The sequence below is a fragment of the Thyridium curvatum genome (assembly GCF_004353045.1).
Source record: "Thyridium curvatum strain D216 chromosome Unknown NODE_19_length_512963_cov_79.951035, whole genome shotgun sequence".
Taxonomy (NCBI): Eukaryota; Fungi; Ascomycota; class Sordariomycetes; order Thyridiales; family Thyridiaceae; genus Thyridium; species Thyridium curvatum.
In genome coordinates, this window is record NW_022156774.1 from 25,113 (window position 1) to 44,542 (window position 19,430).

Sequence of the window (19,430 nt, forward strand, 5' to 3'; positions counted from 1 at the left end):
TTCCCTCAGTAAATTCTCCACCCAATTTCAGCCCCGTTAATACCGATCACCAGGCATCACACCGTCTTCTACTTCCACCATGTCGTGCAATGAGTATTGGTTAGGGAGATCAGTTCCCAAGCTGTCTGTAGCAATACTCGTTGGTCTCCTGGTCTTTGGCATCGATAACACCTTTGGTCAGCTTTCACGCAATGGCTTCAGTGAGTACATCAGCAGCACGCTGGCTGGCCACGGACCCCAGTATCTTCCCGACACTGGAGACGTTCTCGTGACGCGTTATGTTGGGATTCCGTTCATCGACAGATTGTGCATACGGGCCAACATATTGCTCTCTGGGTTTGCCACCCAGCTTCACCCCGAGGTGACACTGTACTGTCTGTCCCATTGTGGCGATCTCGTTGCTGGTTGCCTGCTCCTCGTCATCGAGAGCCACCGCAAGGGCAATGCGCATCACGTCTTGTCGCTGTAAGCAACGTGCCGCCCACTCTTTGCTGAGCCTCAAACTGACGATATGCAAGCACGGGCCTCTGGCTCACTCTCATCATCCTCTTTGATTTCGCCAGCATCACGCCCATATTCGCCATCATTCACCTACTTAAGATGTCCAGGTCGAGAGACTTGTCAAGCGCCGTGCACCTCAACGACCCCTTCAAACTTGTGGCGGTCGTGCCGGCTCTATTTCCTGGCCTGATTCTGCCTTTGATACTGACCGTGTCTCCCTTCCGAGACGCATCCTTCCGCCAGTGGCTCACGGCCCTCTGCATGCTATTTCCTCTTTATCTCGGGTTCTGGCAGTTTCTCGCCGCCAAGGTACTGCGGAGGATGCACGCCGGCCAATACGTCGGGGCACGCCAGGCCGAGATCGATTCGGCAGCGCTACGCATCGTTTACGACTTTGCGTTAGGGATTGCTACCTTCACGCAGATTCTGTCGTATGCCATCCTCTACGTCACGCGGCTCAGCTTTGCGCGTGTGTACATTCCGGCAGTACCGCACCAGGTAGATCCATGGGCGTCTGGGGCGCAGATCATGCACGAATTTTACAAGTACGATCATCTGGTTGGCTCCCTCGTTGGGGTCGTCTGGGCTGCAACCCTGCTTGGCGGTTTCTGCCCGGATGCGTTCGCGAAGGGGCAGAGGGCTCGGACCGTGATGCATATGGCTGGGAGGACGTTAATCTCCGGCCCAGTGGGCGTGACGTTGTGGCTCATGCGTCAGAGAGACGAAAGTGTACTTGCAGAGGAACTGGCGAGGATGGAGTGACGGTCCGAGACTGCACGACTGACAGGGTTATCATGAGGAAAGAAGGGTGTTGATCAGTTAAGCTAGAGAAAGTAGTGTCGACTCCTGTCTGAGGCTCACAAACATAGCTTCCACCCCGGCAATGCCGACACTGCCCAGCCCTCACCGGAACAGGTTGGTGGCCGCCTTGCTGATGGCATCTCCTTCGAGTTTCAGGGCAGGAATGTTTTGTCCAAGCGAAAACGGTGTTGCTGGCCACTTCGACGGCGAACTGCAGGGCCAGTGAAGCTGATCTCCAGACAGCTCAATACCAAACCTATCGAACCGTTGAAGATGACACTTTTCCCTGACATATACGGGTTTAGCTAGCGAAAGGGTGCCCTGAGCAACAGTAGCGAGAGATATTCATATCGTGGGCCCAGATCGCGTCCTTCATGGACTTCTGCTATAAAGCAGACTGTGATCAAGCTTAGGTATCGGTGCGAATTTATCGGTAGATAGCTGAACACCATCCGAGGAAAAGCATGATAAAACGTAATTAGTGCCCCGACTGCGCCCCCATTCATCCTTGAGCGGCTTGGGATTGAAACGCACGGTATCTAAAGTGTTGATAGACTCTGGCTGTTATCGAGGGCTTTTGTCTTTAGCCGATCGAGCCGACCGAGCCGGTCAAAAAGACTAGATCTGGTGTGGCCGCAAATTGCTACTCGAGACGCTACTTCAAAGGACTTTCTTTACTCATTTGTGATAGGAAAATGCTGGACTATTTTCGGTGTCAGGGAGACGAAACGTACTTCCACCTTGTATTTATCGGATAAGTGACGCTGCATAGTGTCGGGTAAGGAATCATCGCCTCCAGTATCGCTGCACAGGATTTAACAAAGGGGCGTACATGCCCGGAGCAAAGCCAATTCTCATTCTTGTTGGAGCATTAGAGAGGCCTTGAGAATCTTGGAAACATCAAACCCAATAGTCCAAGTCAGCCTGACCAGATTCTAAGATTTTTTGCGCAAGATACAAAGGATCATGGCTTCGAACTCGATCCTCGACAACCCCACACGATGGGAGCGCCTGGGCGAGCCTGATGGTGAGCTGGAGCAAGTATGGCGATCTGGAACCAATTCGGTGTCCGATATTACGAGGCTGACAAGTATTTGATAGATGCTCAAAGACGGGGCCAAGCCACGATTCACAGGTACTCATGACGCCTCCAAGATCCACGAAATGCGTAAGAGATGGCACCCCTTGTTCAAGGCAGGCGCAGACGACGTGCTCCGGGAGACTGGGGGCGAGGTGATAGAGACCGAGATCTTCATCCCAACCCGGGATGGATATCAGCTTCGGGGTCTCCTCTATCGCTCGCGGAAGACGCCGGTATCGGGCGCTCCCCTCGTGCTCCTATTCCACGGCGGTGGCTTTTGTGCAGGCAATGCCGAGGCGGAGGCACCAGGGTGTATCACCTCTGCACAGGCTCATGGATGCGTATCGATTAGTCTGGAATATCGGATGGCGCCCGAGATTAAGTTCCCGACGCCGTGGGATGATTGTTGGGATGCTCTTGTCTGGGTTGGTTGTCCCCAAAAACATAGCTCTTGAGATGGTCACATACTAAATCATACAGATCTGTGCCAACGCCTCGAAGCTCGGAGCCGATCTATCCCTGGGCTTCGTGATTGGTGGCACATCCGCAGGAGGCCATCTCGCCATACCGCTGGTTCACAAGGCTAGAGATGAAAAGCTTTCCCCTCCGGTGACTGGGGTTTACCTCAATGCATCTCCAGCCTTGGCACCCCAGGCAGTTACAGAGGAGTACAAGGCTCTTTATCGGAGCCGGGAGACTCTTAGCAGTGGTCTCTCGCTGACAGCTGAGTCTATCAGTCTGTATGACCGCGTGATGGAACCCGAGTTTTCCTCACCGTACTGGAGTCCGTTACTCTGGCCGACGGGACACGCGAACCTGCCACCGCACTTCTTCCAAGTGTGTGGTGCCGATATGCTTCGAGACGAGGCCCTCATCTATGCCCGTCAGCTCAAACAGAATGGGGTTCCGACAGAGGTTGTTGTCTACCAGGGAATGCCGCACGTTTTCTGGTATGACTACCCTAGCCATCCGCGGTCTAAGCAATTCGCTCGGGATACTACCGCAGGGATTGGCCAACTCCTGGCTTCATCGAGGCGACGAAATGTTTGTACATAGACAGACGGTAGAAGTTTCGAGTCACTATCGCGGCTCAATAGAACTTAGATCTTGTCACTGCACAGTACTCAATACAAGCTGCAACAATCTCCCGCCTCCGGTCAACTAGCCAACTAGGCAGTCTATTTCATTATCACGCCGCAATTCTAGCCTTGTGCCTGCGTGCCTGTGTGTCACGGCCTTGCATGATTTACGGTTGAACACTGCCCCTTGCTCGTCTTGGCAAGTATAGATGGCATGGGCCCGTGGGGGTATTGACGTGGATGACTCTCGTGCCGCAGCTGGTGATGGGATGGGTTCCCAACCTTTTGCACAGTCCTAGTCTTAGGTACCTAAGTTAAGTTAATAGTGACCAGATGCAAAATCGATGCATAATAGCCTGCATCACTGGCATGACTGCGCCTGGTTCTATCAATTGAGGTGCAGTTCCGGTGACTAAGAGTGCAGAGTCGGTTGCGACCCTCGTTACCCCGCCTCTTCTCTTCAGGGTCCAGGGTGTAGTAAATGAGACGTGATCCCAATGATGAGATACCAAAATAACCGACCGTGCCGACCTACTCGTTCGCCACCAACAAGTCAGTGGAGTAGGATGCCAATGGTAGGAAAGGTGGCTAGCTTGCTTAACTAGTCTAGCTAGTGCTGGGGCGGTTGAATCAGCCAGCCTATCTCTCTTGAATCTAGATTCTCCGTTTGAGAGCACTTTTGCTTGTTTCCAATTCCAAACTCATGACCCCTTCCCCGCGCACGCACCAGATCTGGGACAATCTGGGGTCAGGGACCTGGAGCGGATCTGGAGCGGAACTTCAATGTTGGAGGTATCCATTCTCGGTACTGCGCAGATAAGCCAGCCTGGCCTGGCATCGGAAGCGGCTACGAGTTCGTATATAAAAATCGCCAGTGTCGTCGATCAGGAATTATCTTTGTCGGTCAGAACTATCTTTTGCACATTTCCCTCCTCGTTCGCTCTACACAGCCCTGTGGTTCGTGGCCCTCTAACAAGAGATCCTGATCTGCTTGTCCTGGACTCTTCAACAACCAGCCAGCCGACACAAGCCAAATAGCCCACGCCATGCATTTCTTCGAGGAACTGACAGGGCCGACTTTGGTTGTTGCTTTGTTTTGCTCCGTAAGTGTTCTGCGTGCATCTTACATACCCCCGCAGTCCGCATGATTTGGACTAACTCTCTTGTCCAGCTTGGCGGATTGTCCTTTGGCATCGGTACGCTTGTTTTCAACTGCCGTCTCCCCCTTGACTCACCCGCTCTAGACGCTGATTGCTCGTGCCTATAGACTTCGGCTATTGGTCTGGGGTACTCGGCATGGAACAGTTTGCGAAAGTGTTTGGGACTTACAATGCTTCGGAAGATAATTACCATATCCCTTCCAGTTGGAAGTCTGCTGGGAGCGGCTTACCTATGGCCGGATTGGCAATGGGCGCGCTGCTCTCGGGCTTCGTCGGCAGGCCTCTTGGCCGAGTTCGTACCCTGCAGCTATCCTATGTGATCGCTCTCGTCGGTGTCGTCATTCAGAGTACAGCCATTACTTCTTACTGGCAGATCACTGTTGGTCGCATCATTACCGCTGTCGCTCTTGGTATTCTGGCCAATACCGTTCCAGCATACCTGGCAGAGGTTGCTCCTCTTTCGGTTCGTGGCACGCTGGTCAACTTTTACCAATTCTCCATTGGAGTCGGTGCAGTCCTCGTGGCTACGTGTAACTGGGGTCTGTATCAGCGAACGGACCAGTGGGCATATCGCACGCCGATCATCCTACAGGCTGTCCTGCCTCTTGTCTTTCTTGCCGGCTCTTTCTTCATGCCTGAGAGCCCCCGCTGGCTGCTGGGTATTGGAAAGGCTGATGAGGCTAGAAGAGAGCTGGAGAGACTTCGTCCTCGAGCTGACCGGGATATCATTGATCAAGAAATCCAACTTATTGCAGCTGCTGAGGAGGAGAATAAGGCACTGAGCCATGGTACATGGCTCGACTGCTTTAGGTATGTGAGGGAGTTTTGCTTCTTGTTAGAGCTCGGTTCCCACGATTCGCCTAAATCTACTAATGATCTCTATTCTCTAGCAATACCAATCTTCGTCGTACACTGATCATGATTGGAGTACAGTCCTTTCAACAGGCTCAAGGCATCTCGTTCATGAGTCAATACTCAGTTGTCTTCTTTCAGGCCATCGGCTTTGAGGATGCATACATGATCAACGTGCTGATGAGTATGTGTATGGCTATCTCCAGTGCCTTCGCGTTCTATCTCCCTGACCGTTTCGGCCGTCGCTGGATCATGATTGTTTCGGCTATCATCATGGCCGCAAGCCTATGCTCTGTTGCTGGAATCACAGGGTTTGGTCCGCAAGCGACCAGCAAGAGCACGCTGAACGGAGCTATGGCAGCCATCTTTCTCTGGCAGATCTTTACCTCGATCGGATGGAGTAGCTGGTAAGACCTTTACCTGGACCCTTCTTGCTTATTTCCAGATTGGCATCTTGGGCTCCCTAACCTTCCACCGGCAATCGGACTTTTGCTAACTTGTCCGACTGCCCAGTGTCTGGATCATCACAGCGGAGGTGCCAACCCTCGTGCTCCGCGAAAAGTCAATCACAATTGCCACAGTCTGCGGCTTCTGCGTTAGCGTATTAATCTCTTTCGTCAGCCCTTACATTCAAGACAAGGGCTACGGTGGCCTGGAGGGGCGGATCGGCCTTCTTTATGGCGGTATGTCTGTCGCTGCCGCGGTGTGGGCCTTTTTGTTTGTGCCCGAAACTGGCTCCCGGGGTCTCGAGGAGTTGGACGAGTTGTTCCGAAACCAGGTGTCCGTCTTCAAATTCAACCGTTACGAGACGAGCGGCATTGGCGCCCAGATCCATATTGTCGAGGGTATGCCCCATCAGAGACAACTGGCTGACAAGGAGGCTATGGAGGAGAAGGCTGCTGAGGCGGCTCAGATGTCCTAATCCTCTTTTCTGGAAGTCTTGGAATGGCAAAATCAAGTGGACGGAATGGGAAATCATAGCGGCAGAAGTTGAAACCTCTGGATTTCAAAGGTGTAGCGCTCACCACATGTATTTTATTTCATGTTATTTCAGCGTCGAATAATTTGGCCATATCACCAATCTCGATTTGGTTAAAAGATCATGTTGATAAACACCATCTGGTCTGTCAGGTTGAGCTTCTTTATTGGATTTAGAAGCTATAGCGGAATGCATTGCCGCCTGCTGCATTATCAATCTTTGACACTTTCAGGCTACAGAAGCTTTTGGATCCCAGACACTACTTGATTTCCATATGTTTACCAGCTATAGCGCGTACATTGTCCACACTGCTGTTAGTCGGCGGAGCCGTCATATTCCCTTTGAACGCCGACATTGGCAGCGTCTCAGATCTACTTTCATCTCAACTTCCACCTACACGAAGTAGAGTCTGTCTCCTTCATATTGCCTTCTCCTCTCTTAAGCCAAAACGAAATGATCGGGGTATTGCAAGAGCATTCAAAATAGAAGGCCGTAGTCTGTACAATGCTTCTCATCGTAGATGTCTGCGTTCGATGCCGTATCACAGTTCAGGACACGCGCTCCGTGGCAAGACCCTTATCAAGGCTAGCTCGGTCTTGATTGACTTAGCAAGTACTAGGCAAAACATGTCTGTCGACATCAGCTGAAGAAGTATGACAGGTCAATACGCTTACTGGGTGGTCCTCGCCTGAATAGCCGAATTGTAGATAAGGCAACACGGATAGAATCGCACCAATACCGTTAGCTAGCTTGTAGAAATTTCCATACGACTGAGTGTAAACATCACCCCGTGATTAGCTGGAGAACACCCATTTTGTCTTGCGTTGAGGAGTTGAGGAGTTGAGGAGGAACACATCCGACAGCAAAGAGAGGCCTATCCATCAAGGTTCAACAATAATCCTCAGTTCCGGCTGGATGGCCACACAACCGCGTGAGGTACTAGATGCAAGCTAATGAAACCAAGTCAAGCCTCGTGCGGGGGACATGATCGACTAGGAATCGGCTAAGGTGCCTGCTCTCGGGCCGATCGGCAATTTGCGGACAATCAACTATTGAACAACAATTGAATCAACCACAAAAGAATCTAAGAAAGCCGCGGCCCGACCTGGAAGTCAGCGACCACATCCACCTCGACGACGCCTTTCTGGTCAGACTTTTTGTTTCCCAGCCACAAATTCCCAGTCCTGGAGATGGATTCTTCCGACCAAGAGGCTTCCCCCCCCGGATTAGACACAGGGTTTCTTCGCAATCCTTGGCGCACGCGGGATTTGCGATCGCGACGGGGATGCTGGACGTGTCGCGACAAGAAGGTCAAGTGTGACGAAGCGAGGCCGAGGTGCGACCGATGCACCCGCCTAGAGAGGGTTTGTGACTATGGCGAGCGGCCGCGCAAGCCATACGTTCGCCGGAAGCGGGCGGCGGCAGGTCCTCCAGCGCCGACATCGAATGCGCAGCTGAGGGACACCGAGCCATCTTCAGCACCCCCACCAGCAAATGGCGAGCTCACCCGACCTAACGTCACCACCCCTGGCAGCCTCAGCTCGGAGGTGCTCCTCAGCTACGGCTCGACCCCGGCACTGGAGCCGCCAGCTTCGTCGGCTAGCATTGCAACTTCTGTCACGCCCGCCTGCGCCTTGATCCTGTCACCGTCCGACACTGAGGCTATCCACCATTTTCGACACACCATTTCAGTCGAGGTGGACCCCAGAGCCGTCGACTTCTCAGGCCCGGCGCTCATCTGGGAACGGGCACGCAGCAGCTCGCTCGTACTACACATGGTATGCGCTCTGGGCGGACAACGACGATCGTACGAGGAGTGTGCCCCCGGCGGGGAGGCCCAGAAGTGCCGGTCACAGGCGATGGAGCACTACGGAGCAGCCCTCGCGCTACTTGCAGACATTACAGCGCAGACCGTCACCGATTCCATGTTCGATGACATCCTTGCCGCGCTGTGGCTCATGATCTCCTATGAACAGCGGTTTGGTGACGGGTGTGGCACCGGCCTCATTGCTCACTTCCAGGGAGCGGCAGTCTTTCTTCGAGACAGGCTGCAGTATATCCAGGACATTACGGAGGAGTACCAGCCGAGATGCGCTGGCGCGACCGGCACTTCTCCTGACTCCCAGCGGACTCTGGGACACCTCTCTCCCTTCAGTTGCCTCATGATCTGCTGGATCGCACTGACAGATGGGGGCGCTTCCTTCCATGGACTGGGCGGTGGCTTCAATGATCTCTTGGGTGATGTAACCCTCGGACATGATCGCCACGCTGTATGCTCACGGCTTCGGACCATCGTGGCACTACAGAGACATTCCAACCTAGTGTACCAAGGCTCATGGGGGCCTGCCTACCCCCAGCATCAAGTGCTTGAAGATCTTGTCACGATGCGGCTCTGGAGCCTGCAGTCCGAGACGGGCCAGCTGCGGTTTCTTATCTCACGACTCCCAGCGTCTACTCACAACCAGTGGGAAAACCAGCCCGAGCTAGATCCCTTCGTGCAGATTGGAGACGCTCTTCGAGATGTACGAAAGCAGTATACAGAATATTTCGAGGCAGGTCGCGTGTTGGCCTTTGATGATACCCGGGCCAACTGGAGACTAATAAGGAATATTCGGTACATCCTACCGCTCTTCCTGGCCGTCACTCTCTGCTTTCACCGGATTACCAACAAGTCAGGCAGGCTGAACAGTGAGCAGCGCGATGCGCTACGAGACATCATGGATCTCGCGTACAAAACCCTGAGTGATGAGGGAGAAGGAGCCGTGGCGAGGATAGCATGGCCTCTCTTCGTTGCAGCGCTTGAGACCGACGATCCTATCCACCGGGCGTGGATCATAGATAGGTACTCTCGCTTCCGCAAGAGGGGGGAGAACTATCAGAGGGCGTACGATGCGTTATCAGTTGCTCTGGAGGACCACAAATCAGGACAGCCCCTTGTCGGAGTTGTGCAATTGCTGCAGGATAGCCGAGTTGACAAGTTTGTACTGTCACAGTAGTGAGAGACGTAATAAATCATCTAGGTAGAATGTACGTCTGGAGAGAGATAACATCTCCCTCTCCGAAAGGATATCCCCACAAAGGATCCCTCTAGCCATCTAACTAACGTCCTCCACTCAAACCAAATACGGGGTGAAAAGGACTGCCTGACATAGCATGGTGCGTTCACAGGGAGAACGGGTGTGCAGGCGAGACTAACAGTTGCCCCCACTGGCCACTGGGTCACCGTTTCATGGCTTTTACCATACCGTGGTCGGCTCGGTCGGCAAAATGAGACTCTGAGAATGATTAGTTCTTGGCCGCGAAACTGTACGGCGGGCGATCCGAACCTCATCCGCTTCTTTCAGATGCAGTTACCAAGCTCTAGAGTCAGAGTGTACTCGCCATTTAAAGGGGCGCAGAGGATATGCAGCGAAAGCAGTCCAGAAATTAAACGGCTGCGTAGCCATCCAGTCTCGTCCCTCACGTTGTCCCACGCTACTCCGTCGTAGAGAGCAGAGAAGCAGAAATGGAAATCTTATTACAAGAATCCGTCAGGTGTGTTTATTCATTGTCGTGGGAGATCAAGCAGCACCTTGGCGGGCTAATCAATCCATTGTTGTAGCATCCCCTTGCTTGATCAGCGATTCTCTGAGCTCAAGCAGTCTTTAGTCAAGGCAGAGCATAAACAGGACGTCATCCAGTCCTATGAAAGGCTTATCAATCTCCTCAAGTCCGAAGTCGATTTCATTGCCAAACATGGGCCTGCTATGGTGCCGGAGATCTCCTTTGCAGATGTGCTGGAGAATGGTAGGAGATCAAGTCACCTTTTGCGCACCCCTCGCCCATCCATGCTAATGAGCTGTCTTCTGCTCTTAGGTGGCGAGCTACCGAAGGACTTTGCAAATCTTGTCCGTGACCGTGGGTGTGTGATTCTACGCAACGTGGTGCCGGAGGATGTGGCAAGTGGCTGGGAGGCATCGTTGAAGGACTACGTGCATCGGCACCCTGGCGTTGGCGGCTATCCGAAAGCTCGGCCGGCAGGATGGAACGTGTTCTGGACAAAGGCACAAGTAGAAATGCGCTCTCACCCTGTAGTCATGAAAGCAATGCGCTCCGTGTCCAGGCTCTGGCACGTATCCGACCCCTCCATCCCGATCGACCTCGACAGCCAAATAGTTTACCCAGACCGCATTCGTATCCGATACCCGACAAACGATCCGGGCCAATTCCCACTACCACCACACCTAGACAGTGGCGGGACGGAGCGATGGGAAGACGAAGAGTACCGGAAGAACTTTGCATCGATATTCGAGGGCAATTGGCCTGAGTGGGATGCTTGGGCGGCCGATCACCGGATCAATGCCAAAAGCCAACTCTACGAGCAGGATCGCATCTCCTGCTCCGCATGGAGGAGTTTGCAGGGTTGGCTTTCGCTCTCGCACACCAACACTGGCGAGGGCACATTGCGACTTCTTCCGTCTCTCAAGTTATCGATGGCCTACATCATGCTCCACCCGCTGTTCCACACAGGAGAGTACAACGACACCCTTCCGACCTTCCCCGGGGCGACACCTGGTGAGACACAGTTCTTCCCTACGGCCGAGAACCATCCGCATCTGGACCTAGAGCGCGCCATCATCGGAATCCCCCCCGTGAAGCCTGGAGACTATGTCTTTTGGCATTGCGATCTTGTCCATGGCGTCGATCCGACCAATCCTGGCAAAAACGATTCTGTCGTCTTCTATAACGCATGCAACCCTCTCACGCCCTACAACATCGAGTCCCTAGTGCACACCAAAGCGGAATTCCTCCGGGGTGACACACCTTCAGATTTTGCACGCAGCCACGACGGCGAAAGGGAGTACACACACGAAGACTGCGGTGCCAGGATCGAGAATGTCCTTTCGGCGGACGGCCAGAGAGCGCTTGGACTCCGCCGGTTTGATGAAGAGGAACCAGGCCTGACGGAGGGACAGCGATTGGTTCGCAAACTTGCCAATGAACGATTGCAACAATAGAGACTGGTGGCTGTGACACCAGAGACAAGGTACGGAGGTTCGCTTCGCTACCCAGCCTTTTGAGGTTCAAGACATGTAGGACAGTAAACATGACCTGTAAAAGCTACTTAGAACTTAGAGACACCAGTACACTATGGATATGAAAGTCCTTGAATGTTGTTGAACTTTGAAAATAAGTAAAGTGAGGCCCTTGTATTGATTCGCGTGGTTTATTGGACGTGTAAACCGAATGCCATGGTAAAGTTGTGCACTCGAAGGGTCTTCTTTTCAATCCAATACAATCAGAGCTTGAAAAGGACTATCAATCTAATTAATAGTTCGAAGACGCTTCTTTAGAACTATTGTCATTCTGCGGTTCGACCTCTATCAAGCTGGCAAGACTGAAAGCTTCTGCCTTGCTAGAAACTCCGCACTGAGGGGATAATCCAGATATCCCACTGTCACCGGGTCACTGGAATAGAAAGTGCGTCGGTCGTATGCGTTGAACTCCACGCCTTCCTTAATCCTGAAGACAAGATCTGGGTTCGACAAGAAATATCTCCCAAACATCACAACAATGTCTTTGTTTGGATAACTTTCATCCACAAGCTTCCGCGCATTGGCAGCCTTGTAGCCACCAGCAACGAGGAGGGGCCCGTCCCAGAGCTTGTACGCAAAGTCGAGGCTTTCTGTATTCCCATGGCAATCTTCAGACCCGGAGATGCGCGACTCCACCAGGTGAAGGTAAGCAAGCTTTAGAGCCTTGGCTTTGCCGATAATGTCGGAGAACTGCGGGATCGGGTCCTTCATCTTCATGCCCTGGAACGTACTGAAGGGGCTCAGACGAAGGCCGACGCGCTCCGAGCCCACGGCATCAGCCATGGCCTGCATGACCTCGTGGATAAACCGCGACCTGTTCTCCACACTGCCGCCGTAGTCGTCATCGCGGATGTTGCTCGTGTCCTGGATGAACTGGTCGAGCAGGTAGCCATTGGCGCCATGGCATTCGACGCCGTCAAACCCGGCATCGATCGCGTTCCGCGAAGCAACAGCAAAGTCTCGCGTCATTTCCTGGATGTCCTGGACGCTCATGGCCCGCGGAACCGGGGAGTTCTCATCAATTGGAAGGGCGCTGGGCGCGATGATGTCAATGCCTTCTTTTTCGGCAACCTCGACCTGGCCGGCGCGGCCCAATGCGAAGAGCTGGCAGAAGATGAAACAACCCCTGGCATGGACCGCGTCAGTTATCTCCCTCCACGCGGCAATTTGTGCCCTGCTCCACAGGCCCGGGGCGCCGGGCCAGCCACCGCAGGCTGCTGGTGAGACGCATGTGCCTTCGGCGAGGATAAGGGTGCCAGGGACGGCGGCGCGCTGTGCGTAGTACTCCTTCATCATTGGCGTCGGTACACGGTCCTGGTCTGCCCTGAGGCGTGTGAGTGATGGCATTCCTATGCGGTGCTTGACTTCCACATTGCCAATCTTGAGGGGCTTAAAGAGACGAGACTCGGCCATGGTTTAGATCGGGAGAGAGAAAAGACTTGACTTTTGCGATGATCTAATATGTGCTGAAGACGATAACTGTCCAGCCTGACCGTTGATTTGAACGACGAGAGACCCTAGGACCCTTATGTATCAGTGACCACTGAACGTTGCCGGCTTACACGGTCCTCCTGCCCTGAAATGTAGATGCTTAGAAATGTGATGTGGAACCATCAACAACCAGAATTATTAATCTCGCCATAGTAGAATCAGAAAAGAAGAATAGAGATATTGCATCCTTGTTCAAGATTCCCTCTCGATTATTAGTTAAGTACCTTTTCTCCCAAGTATTACAAACACTTGCAATGTCATGTCTAAAGTGAGTAATGAGATTATTCCTGTTGCGGAAAGTGGGTACTTCCCAATCCGTCGGGGAGATTTTCCCCAAAAGAGACATGACATACTTCCTGAAACGGTTTAGTTAGTTGATTTCGCATCATCCGAGGCGACAAAACTCAAACATCATCATATTTCCATGGTAATATTTGAGAACGACGTTAGTATTTAGTTAAGACACAAAGTGCATATTTTTTATGACCCGGAAGCCGTGATGCCAGAACGCCTCGCTCAAAGCATAATTAGAGATCCAGCCTCCTCAATCTACACTGACACCTCCTTCCAGAACGTCTTGACATGCGGTATGAACGCATCGTCCGACCAGATGAACTGCTTCATAATCTGGAGCACCTTCTGCCAAGACGTGGAGCGGCTTGTATACCGAGAGCTATGTCTCTCCCGCAGCGCTCGTACGTAACCCGAGCGCGTCACTGCATCTGATGCGAACGCCCCTCCGATGTACAGAAGCCAGAGGAGCAATTCAGGATGCTTGTCCCATACCGGATCTTTCTCTGCTAGCTCAAGTGTAAAGAGCAGTTTTGATGAAATATGAGACTATTATTGCAGGGGATAGTTAGCAAGGTCCTTATAAAATTATAAAAGGTGTTCTAGCCCAGGGGACCATGACTGGGGACTTACAGGTATCACCAGGGCACACCAAACCTTGCAGCATAGCATGCTTGAGCATAAATATGCCGCAAGATAGCAACATTCGACGACCAGCGATGCTTTGTACAAACCCTTGAGCCGAGACTGAATCGATGCCTGGTGGTTGTTGATATGTGCCATTGAGATAAGGTAGCCACTCGAAGGACGGGCAAACTCCCGTATACATTGCAGTGCATTGATATCTTCAAGCACATCGATGAAGTCTTGGGTGAGCAGATGTGATAGTTTCCGAAATCCGGGTGGTAGCTCAAAGAACGTGGGCAAAAATGGATCCCGTTTCCATTGCAGCTCGGCGAATGTTGTGTGGTTGACCACCCGGCTCGATCCTGTCATTACCGAGGCGTTCAGGTCTTGCCTATGCGAATGAATGAGAACAGTTTATTTGGAGTATTCCTTGACCTCCAATCTTACCAGAAGATGGCTCGTTTGATTCCGTCCGTCAGATACAACCCGCCCACCCTGCAAATATCCAGCAACTGCTGCACTGCTCTCATGTGTAGCTGAACTTGATTTTGCATCCCCAGTCGAGCCTATGTCAGAAGAAAGTCAGTCACCAAAATCTAGAAGCATACAGCGGAGGATTGTGTACGTACGTCTACCCCAGCGAGAAGTAAGATGGCTCCGATCGTCGATGTTGAAGTAGCCCTATCAAGGGAGTCCATTCTCTCGCGAATGTACCCGATGGCTTGGCTCTGATACCAGAGGCACTCTCCGTCAATGCTTCCTCCGGTTGCGGCAAATGCCAAGGTCAGCATGATGGCGTTTGCCAGTGCCGGATCATCCAATCCACCCTGGAACACTGCGCAGAAGTTCTGATACGCAAGCTTGTCGGAAACACTAAAGACTGGCTCCGTGGCCTGCCTAACCTTGGCTGTATTGTTCCCTGTCAGGCACGTTCATCGTTGCAATGGCAAAGGGGAGAGTCCTTACAGTCGCCGAGTAATGCTTGCAACCTCGAAGAGTCCACCGCAAGAGACTGAAAAGGGTCAAGCTTGCTTGCGGATAGGGAACGTGGTGGCACAACGAGATTTCGAGCATCTCTCTTGGTGACCACTCCCCGCGAATAGTCGGTTGCAGATGATAATCGAAAGTTGTCGCCAGACTGTTGCTGCGCCCTTCGCTTCCTCTCTACCGCTTGCTTGAGAGCATGCGATCGAGCCTTCCGCCTGATCCTTCGATCTTTTCCATCATTCGGATGAGATACCGTGACGAAGTGAAAATTGGCACCTGGGTACGAGTCAGCGGCCGAATTGAAGTAACAATGTGTAGGGCGCAACGCACTCGTTTCGGCGAGGCCGTCGCTTTCCACCGAGTGGGAGCCCATCTACCTCGTCGGAAAAGAATCACTCATTCGTGGGAATTCGCTCCTTTCAAAAAGCTTATGGCTGTCAAGGGCAATGAACTGTGGTCGCCATCTTCGAGGTTGTCTCGCCTGTTGGGGGGGGGGGGGGGGGGGGGGGGGGGGGGGACGCACATTTACGAAGGCATGGGGAGCTAACGAAGGATGATGACAAATCCGAAATGTCAAGCTGCTGATCCCCCCAAAACACAACTCCCGTTCTACTCATGTCGCGATTGGGCCCTTTCTCAGAGAGCCTAGTCATTTCTGTCATCATTCCTAACTGTGTCGAGAAACGTGAGCACCTTGCGGAAGTATTACATGGGTTCAGCTACTGTCAATGGCGTTCCTGCACAGGATGCCAGCCAACCCGGCCCCGCACTGCGTTTCGCAGATGTAAGTTGGGCTATGCTTCACAGGTGACCTCCTGGAGACCAGTTGAGAGCCTAATGCACCGTGCCTTGACTAGGTCGCGGTAACAGCAACAGCAAAGGAGTTTGCCGGCATCTACCGAAACAAGCAGTACCATGAGCCCGACTTCTCTGCGGTGCTTGACAGGGCGCTGGAGGCAGGCGTCATGAAGGTCATGTTGACTGGCATGTCACTAAGTGACGTCGAGTTCAATATGGCCATTGCACGGTCACGGCCCCAACAAGTCCGTACCACCATCGGGATACACCCATACCACGCCTCCGAGCCGTACTCTGAAGAAGGCCATTTCGACCGGCTAGCAGGTGCTGTCCACGATGCTTTAAAGGCTAAGCCAAGCCTCCTCGCTGCATTTGGAGAGCTGGGGCTCGACTATGACCGAACAGACCGCTGTCCCAGGGAGAAGCAGATCGAGACTTTCAAAGGCCAATTAGACCTGTTTGTGGCAAACAAGTTCGACCTGCCGCTCTTCTTGCACTGTCGCGCTGCGTTCGACGACTTTGTTGAAATCATCAAGGAGTACTTGCCACATCTTCCCCGGCGCGGCCTTGTGCACTCGTTTGTTGGCACCACGGGTCAGATGCAGACTCTCACGAGCTTGGGGTTCGACGTGAGCGTTAACGGCTTCAGCTTCCAGGATGCCGATAGCCTTGAGATGGTCCGCAATATCCCTATGGACTACCTACAGATCGAAACGGATGCACCTTGGGGAGAGATTACGGCGAACTCGGAAGTAGCCAAAAGGTATCTTGGCGATGCACCGCCACTGCCTGCCAGCAAGAAGCGGGACAAATTTGAGATGGGTGTCATGGTCAAGGGTCGGAATGAGAGCTGTTGCATCAATCGAGTAGCACTTGCAGTCGCAGGAATCAAGGGAATAAGTGTTGAGAAGGTCCGCGAAGCCGCATGGGCAAACAGTTCAAGGATGTTCGGCTTAGAGGAGAAGGACAGAGATGGAACGTCTACTTAGAATGAATCTGGTTCTGAGGACCGCCAATATCCTGTACTCTACGACATCTCTAGACCAACTTGTTGTAAAGATCAAGGCTGGATATCCTCCAAAGTCAAGTCTGTCCCATAGACCATGCTCATCAAGGCAGGATTACTGCTGTACCAGTCGTCCAGCATCCATAAAGTTGAAGTCGGTCCCGCGGTTCCCTGCGCCGAGCCTGGGCTCATGAAGGCATTCTGTGTTAACTGTCCCGGTAATGCCTGGGGACATCCAAGGATTGGATCGAGCAACGTGTTTGGGTCCTGGTCAGCATCACGCGGCATGAACCCGAGAGCTGTGAGGTGCGCGTTCATCTGCACGTTGGCGTGCACGTTATTGAGCTGCACCTGCGACTGGCTTAGGTCGATGTAGTGACAAGCCACATTGTACAGGGTCTGAAAGAGATGGTGTATCTTGCTGGCGCCCTCGCTGACCGCTGGCGCTTTTTGTATGGACGTCACGAATCCCTGCATCAACACCAAGTCTGACTGGTTTCGCGTTTCGATTACCTGGCAGAAGAGGATGATAAATGGGATGAAGGGGGAGAAGAGAATTGTCCAGTAGAGATACAGGGGAAAGTAGAAGTCGGCTTTTACACCCATGGCCGCCATGCAGGCGTGGTGCCGCTCCAGCGTGTTCCGCGCGGCCTGGACGCAGCTTGAGCTGAAAGTGGTCGCAGAGTCGGGGCTTCGCGGCTCGGCACGGTAGACAAGCGTGATCAGAGAAAGACGGAGCACATCGTCCCAGAGCGCACAAAAGTCCAAAGCCTCGCTTCCAGCAAAGGTGTCGGCCTGTTTGCTCCAGTGCTCCTAAAAGAGATAGCTCATCAGTTTGCAGGTTGGATCAGAAGGGGCGGTATAACTCACATTCGTCAGCCGAATGGCATCGCCCAATTGATTGAGCTCGGCAGCGAGGCTTTGAACACGCGTCTGCATTACGTGAGCCGGTTGGGAACAGGCCTCGGGGCTATAGAGCAACTCGTAGATGTTTCCGTGACACCGGGCGAATCTGACCCATAATCTAAAGTAACTGAAGACTGGTTCCGTCTGCGGATCGAGCGTTGATGGCTCTGACACGGTAATGCTCCAATCTGGAATCTTGGACGGCCTGCCTAGCCGAAGTGAGAAACCCTTGTCCAGGAGGTAGGCGCTCCAGAAGAGGACCTTCTTGTATTCTATGACGTCCGGTGTGTCACCTTCCATAGATGAGGCATTGTGATAGCCGAGTACTTGGCACAGTTCAATGGCCTTGGAACTCAGGGTCCAGGCTAGTGACGGCTTGGAGATCTCGACTGCATGATAACTCTGTGGCGCCATCTGTTAGCATCGCCTCGACACTTTTACTTTGCTATGCTTACTCCGAGTAAGACCGCAACAATAACATCAGGTCGCGCTGGAAGGTGGAGAGGTAGCTTGGACAGCGCAGTTTCAAGGTTGGTGCGGCACAACTTGGCGTAGCTGAGTTGTTCCTCCCTCTCCTTTCCTGACACATCTTGGGAGTAGACTTTGAACAAAAAGAGGAGTCCACACATGGCCGTGATGAAGTCGAATTCGGATTGCGACTCGTCAAAATAGACCTGGTGGCAAAGCAGAGAGAATCGCTTCAGGGTGTAGAAGTCGTATGCCCAAAACGACATCTCGAGGTTTTTGGACTTCCCTGGGGGTGCGACACACGTTAGACAATAGCAGCATGGGTCGGCGTCGGCTTGTAATTACCTTTAGTAGACATCAGGAGCCCCATCGTCTTCTCGATGGGGGGCAGATCACAATGCCGAGGACGTGATCGCTTGACTGTAGGAGCTTGTGGCCAGGCCATTTCGCTAGCCGCGGTGGGCCTCTTGAGTGTGGTGACAATGCTGGAGAGGGCGTCCAAAGTCTGACGCATGTCCTCACTGGGGCTGAGGGATGAGCCATTTTCGACAAAGTTCTTGAGCAGGTCATTTGCGAATACGGAATGGGCCGCGATGGACGTGTCCCCCTCCACGAGGGTCTCACAGTCGATATCGCGCTGTCGCCCAGCACCCACAGAAGCAGGCGCTGGCTGTTCCGCCCGGTGGGCTGCTGCATCGGCATTGCCACTAGATGTTGACTTGCGAGCAAGGTCTTCCAGGAGACCAATGGCGACGTCTAGCCGCCGCTCCAGGGTGTCGATCTTCTGCTCACTGCGCAATGGTTAGGTTCGTGTTAATAGCACAGTGGGCTTCGACAGTGAGTTCCAGGTCTAGACAAGGCGACGTACTACTGCGTCGTCAAGAGGATGCGCGTCTTCTTCTCTGTCGGTCTTGCTTGATTTGTGCATTTGATTTTCGCCTGGACACAGTGTGAACAGGGGCGCTCTCGGTTGCATCACACCTGTTCTCAGATGAGTGTCACGAAGCAGTCGTGTAGACATATAGATGGGTGTACTTTTCTTGTACGGCAGGCGTCGCACTGTTTGAATCTTAGCTATTGACGCAGGTGAAAGTGCCAAGGTATTGCTTGACTTGGATGGGCAGTGTAGGAAGCTACTTACAGCTCGACTGACTCCCCTTGGCTGCGAGGACGACGGCGCGCGGTCGCTAGCATAACCGTTGTCAATAGCTGAGGCTTCCATGTTGCCAGCCCGATAGCGGATGGCTTTCAGTGAAACCACCTAGCTAGCGCATGGAGCCTTTCATTGGCTCCTATCACGGAAAGGCAAAATCAAATCCAGGTTGTGC

General features: G+C 52.9%; 7 protein-coding genes across 7 annotated transcripts; 4 read left to right on the plus strand and 3 right to left on the minus strand.

The window, feature by feature from the left end:
• Nucleotides 1-79: 79 nt before the first annotated feature.
• E0L32_004066 (uncharacterized protein) lies at nucleotides 80-1,263 on the plus strand (the record flags this gene model as incomplete). Its single annotated transcript, XM_031138435.1, has 2 exons — nucleotides 80-465; nucleotides 519-1,263. The coding sequence occupies 2 exons, from the start codon at nucleotides 80-82 to the stop codon at nucleotides 1,261-1,263; spliced, it is 1,131 nt and encodes a 376-aa protein (XP_030997782.1).
• A 1,005-nt stretch (nucleotides 1,264-2,268) lies between these two features.
• On the plus strand, nucleotides 2,269-6,396 carry E0L32_004067 (uncharacterized protein; the record flags this gene model as incomplete). Its single annotated transcript, XM_031138436.1, has 9 exons — nucleotides 2,269-2,343; nucleotides 2,404-2,808; nucleotides 2,864-3,333; nucleotides 4,077-4,419; nucleotides 4,479-4,565; nucleotides 4,634-4,658; nucleotides 4,730-5,432; nucleotides 5,513-5,881; nucleotides 5,988-6,396. 9 exons carry the CDS (start codon nucleotides 2,269-2,271, stop codon nucleotides 6,394-6,396), a joined length of 2,886 nt encoding a protein of 961 aa, XP_030997783.1.
• A 1,247-nt stretch (nucleotides 6,397-7,643) lies between these two features.
• E0L32_004068 (uncharacterized protein) lies at nucleotides 7,644-11,450 on the plus strand (the record flags this gene model as incomplete). Its single annotated transcript, XM_031138438.1, has 3 exons — nucleotides 7,644-9,448; nucleotides 10,055-10,239; nucleotides 10,309-11,450. The coding sequence occupies 3 exons, from the start codon at nucleotides 7,644-7,646 to the stop codon at nucleotides 11,448-11,450; spliced, it is 3,132 nt and encodes a 1,043-aa protein (XP_030997784.1).
• Nucleotides 11,451-11,816: 366 nt separating this feature from the next.
• Nucleotides 11,817-12,941, minus strand: E0L32_004069 (uncharacterized protein; the record flags this gene model as incomplete). Its single annotated transcript, XM_031138439.1, has 1 exon — nucleotides 11,817-12,941. The coding sequence occupies one exon, from the start codon at nucleotides 12,939-12,941 to the stop codon at nucleotides 11,817-11,819; it is 1,125 nt and encodes a 374-aa protein (XP_030997785.1).
• A 627-nt stretch (nucleotides 12,942-13,568) lies between these two features.
• On the minus strand, nucleotides 13,569-15,297 carry E0L32_004070 (uncharacterized protein; the record flags this gene model as incomplete). The annotated part of the gene is made up of 6 exons (XM_031138440.1): nucleotides 13,569-13,859; nucleotides 13,944-14,328; nucleotides 14,385-14,503; nucleotides 14,567-14,856; nucleotides 14,904-15,200; nucleotides 15,255-15,297. 6 exons carry the CDS (start codon nucleotides 15,295-15,297, stop codon nucleotides 13,569-13,571), a joined length of 1,425 nt encoding a protein of 474 aa, XP_030997786.1.
• A 336-nt stretch (nucleotides 15,298-15,633) lies between these two features.
• E0L32_004071 (uncharacterized protein) lies at nucleotides 15,634-16,711 on the plus strand (the record flags this gene model as incomplete). Its single annotated transcript, XM_031138441.1, has 2 exons — nucleotides 15,634-15,708; nucleotides 15,782-16,711. The coding sequence occupies 2 exons, from the start codon at nucleotides 15,634-15,636 to the stop codon at nucleotides 16,709-16,711; spliced, it is 1,005 nt and encodes a 334-aa protein (XP_030997787.1).
• Nucleotides 16,712-16,782: 71 nt separating this feature from the next.
• Nucleotides 16,783-19,324, minus strand: E0L32_004072 (uncharacterized protein; the record flags this gene model as incomplete). The annotated part of the gene is made up of 6 exons (XM_031138442.1): nucleotides 16,783-17,541; nucleotides 17,599-18,036; nucleotides 18,090-18,388; nucleotides 18,448-18,893; nucleotides 18,971-19,041; nucleotides 19,244-19,324. 6 exons carry the CDS (start codon nucleotides 19,322-19,324, stop codon nucleotides 16,783-16,785), a joined length of 2,094 nt encoding a protein of 697 aa, XP_030997788.1.
• Between the last annotated feature and the right edge of the window lie 106 nt (nucleotides 19,325-19,430).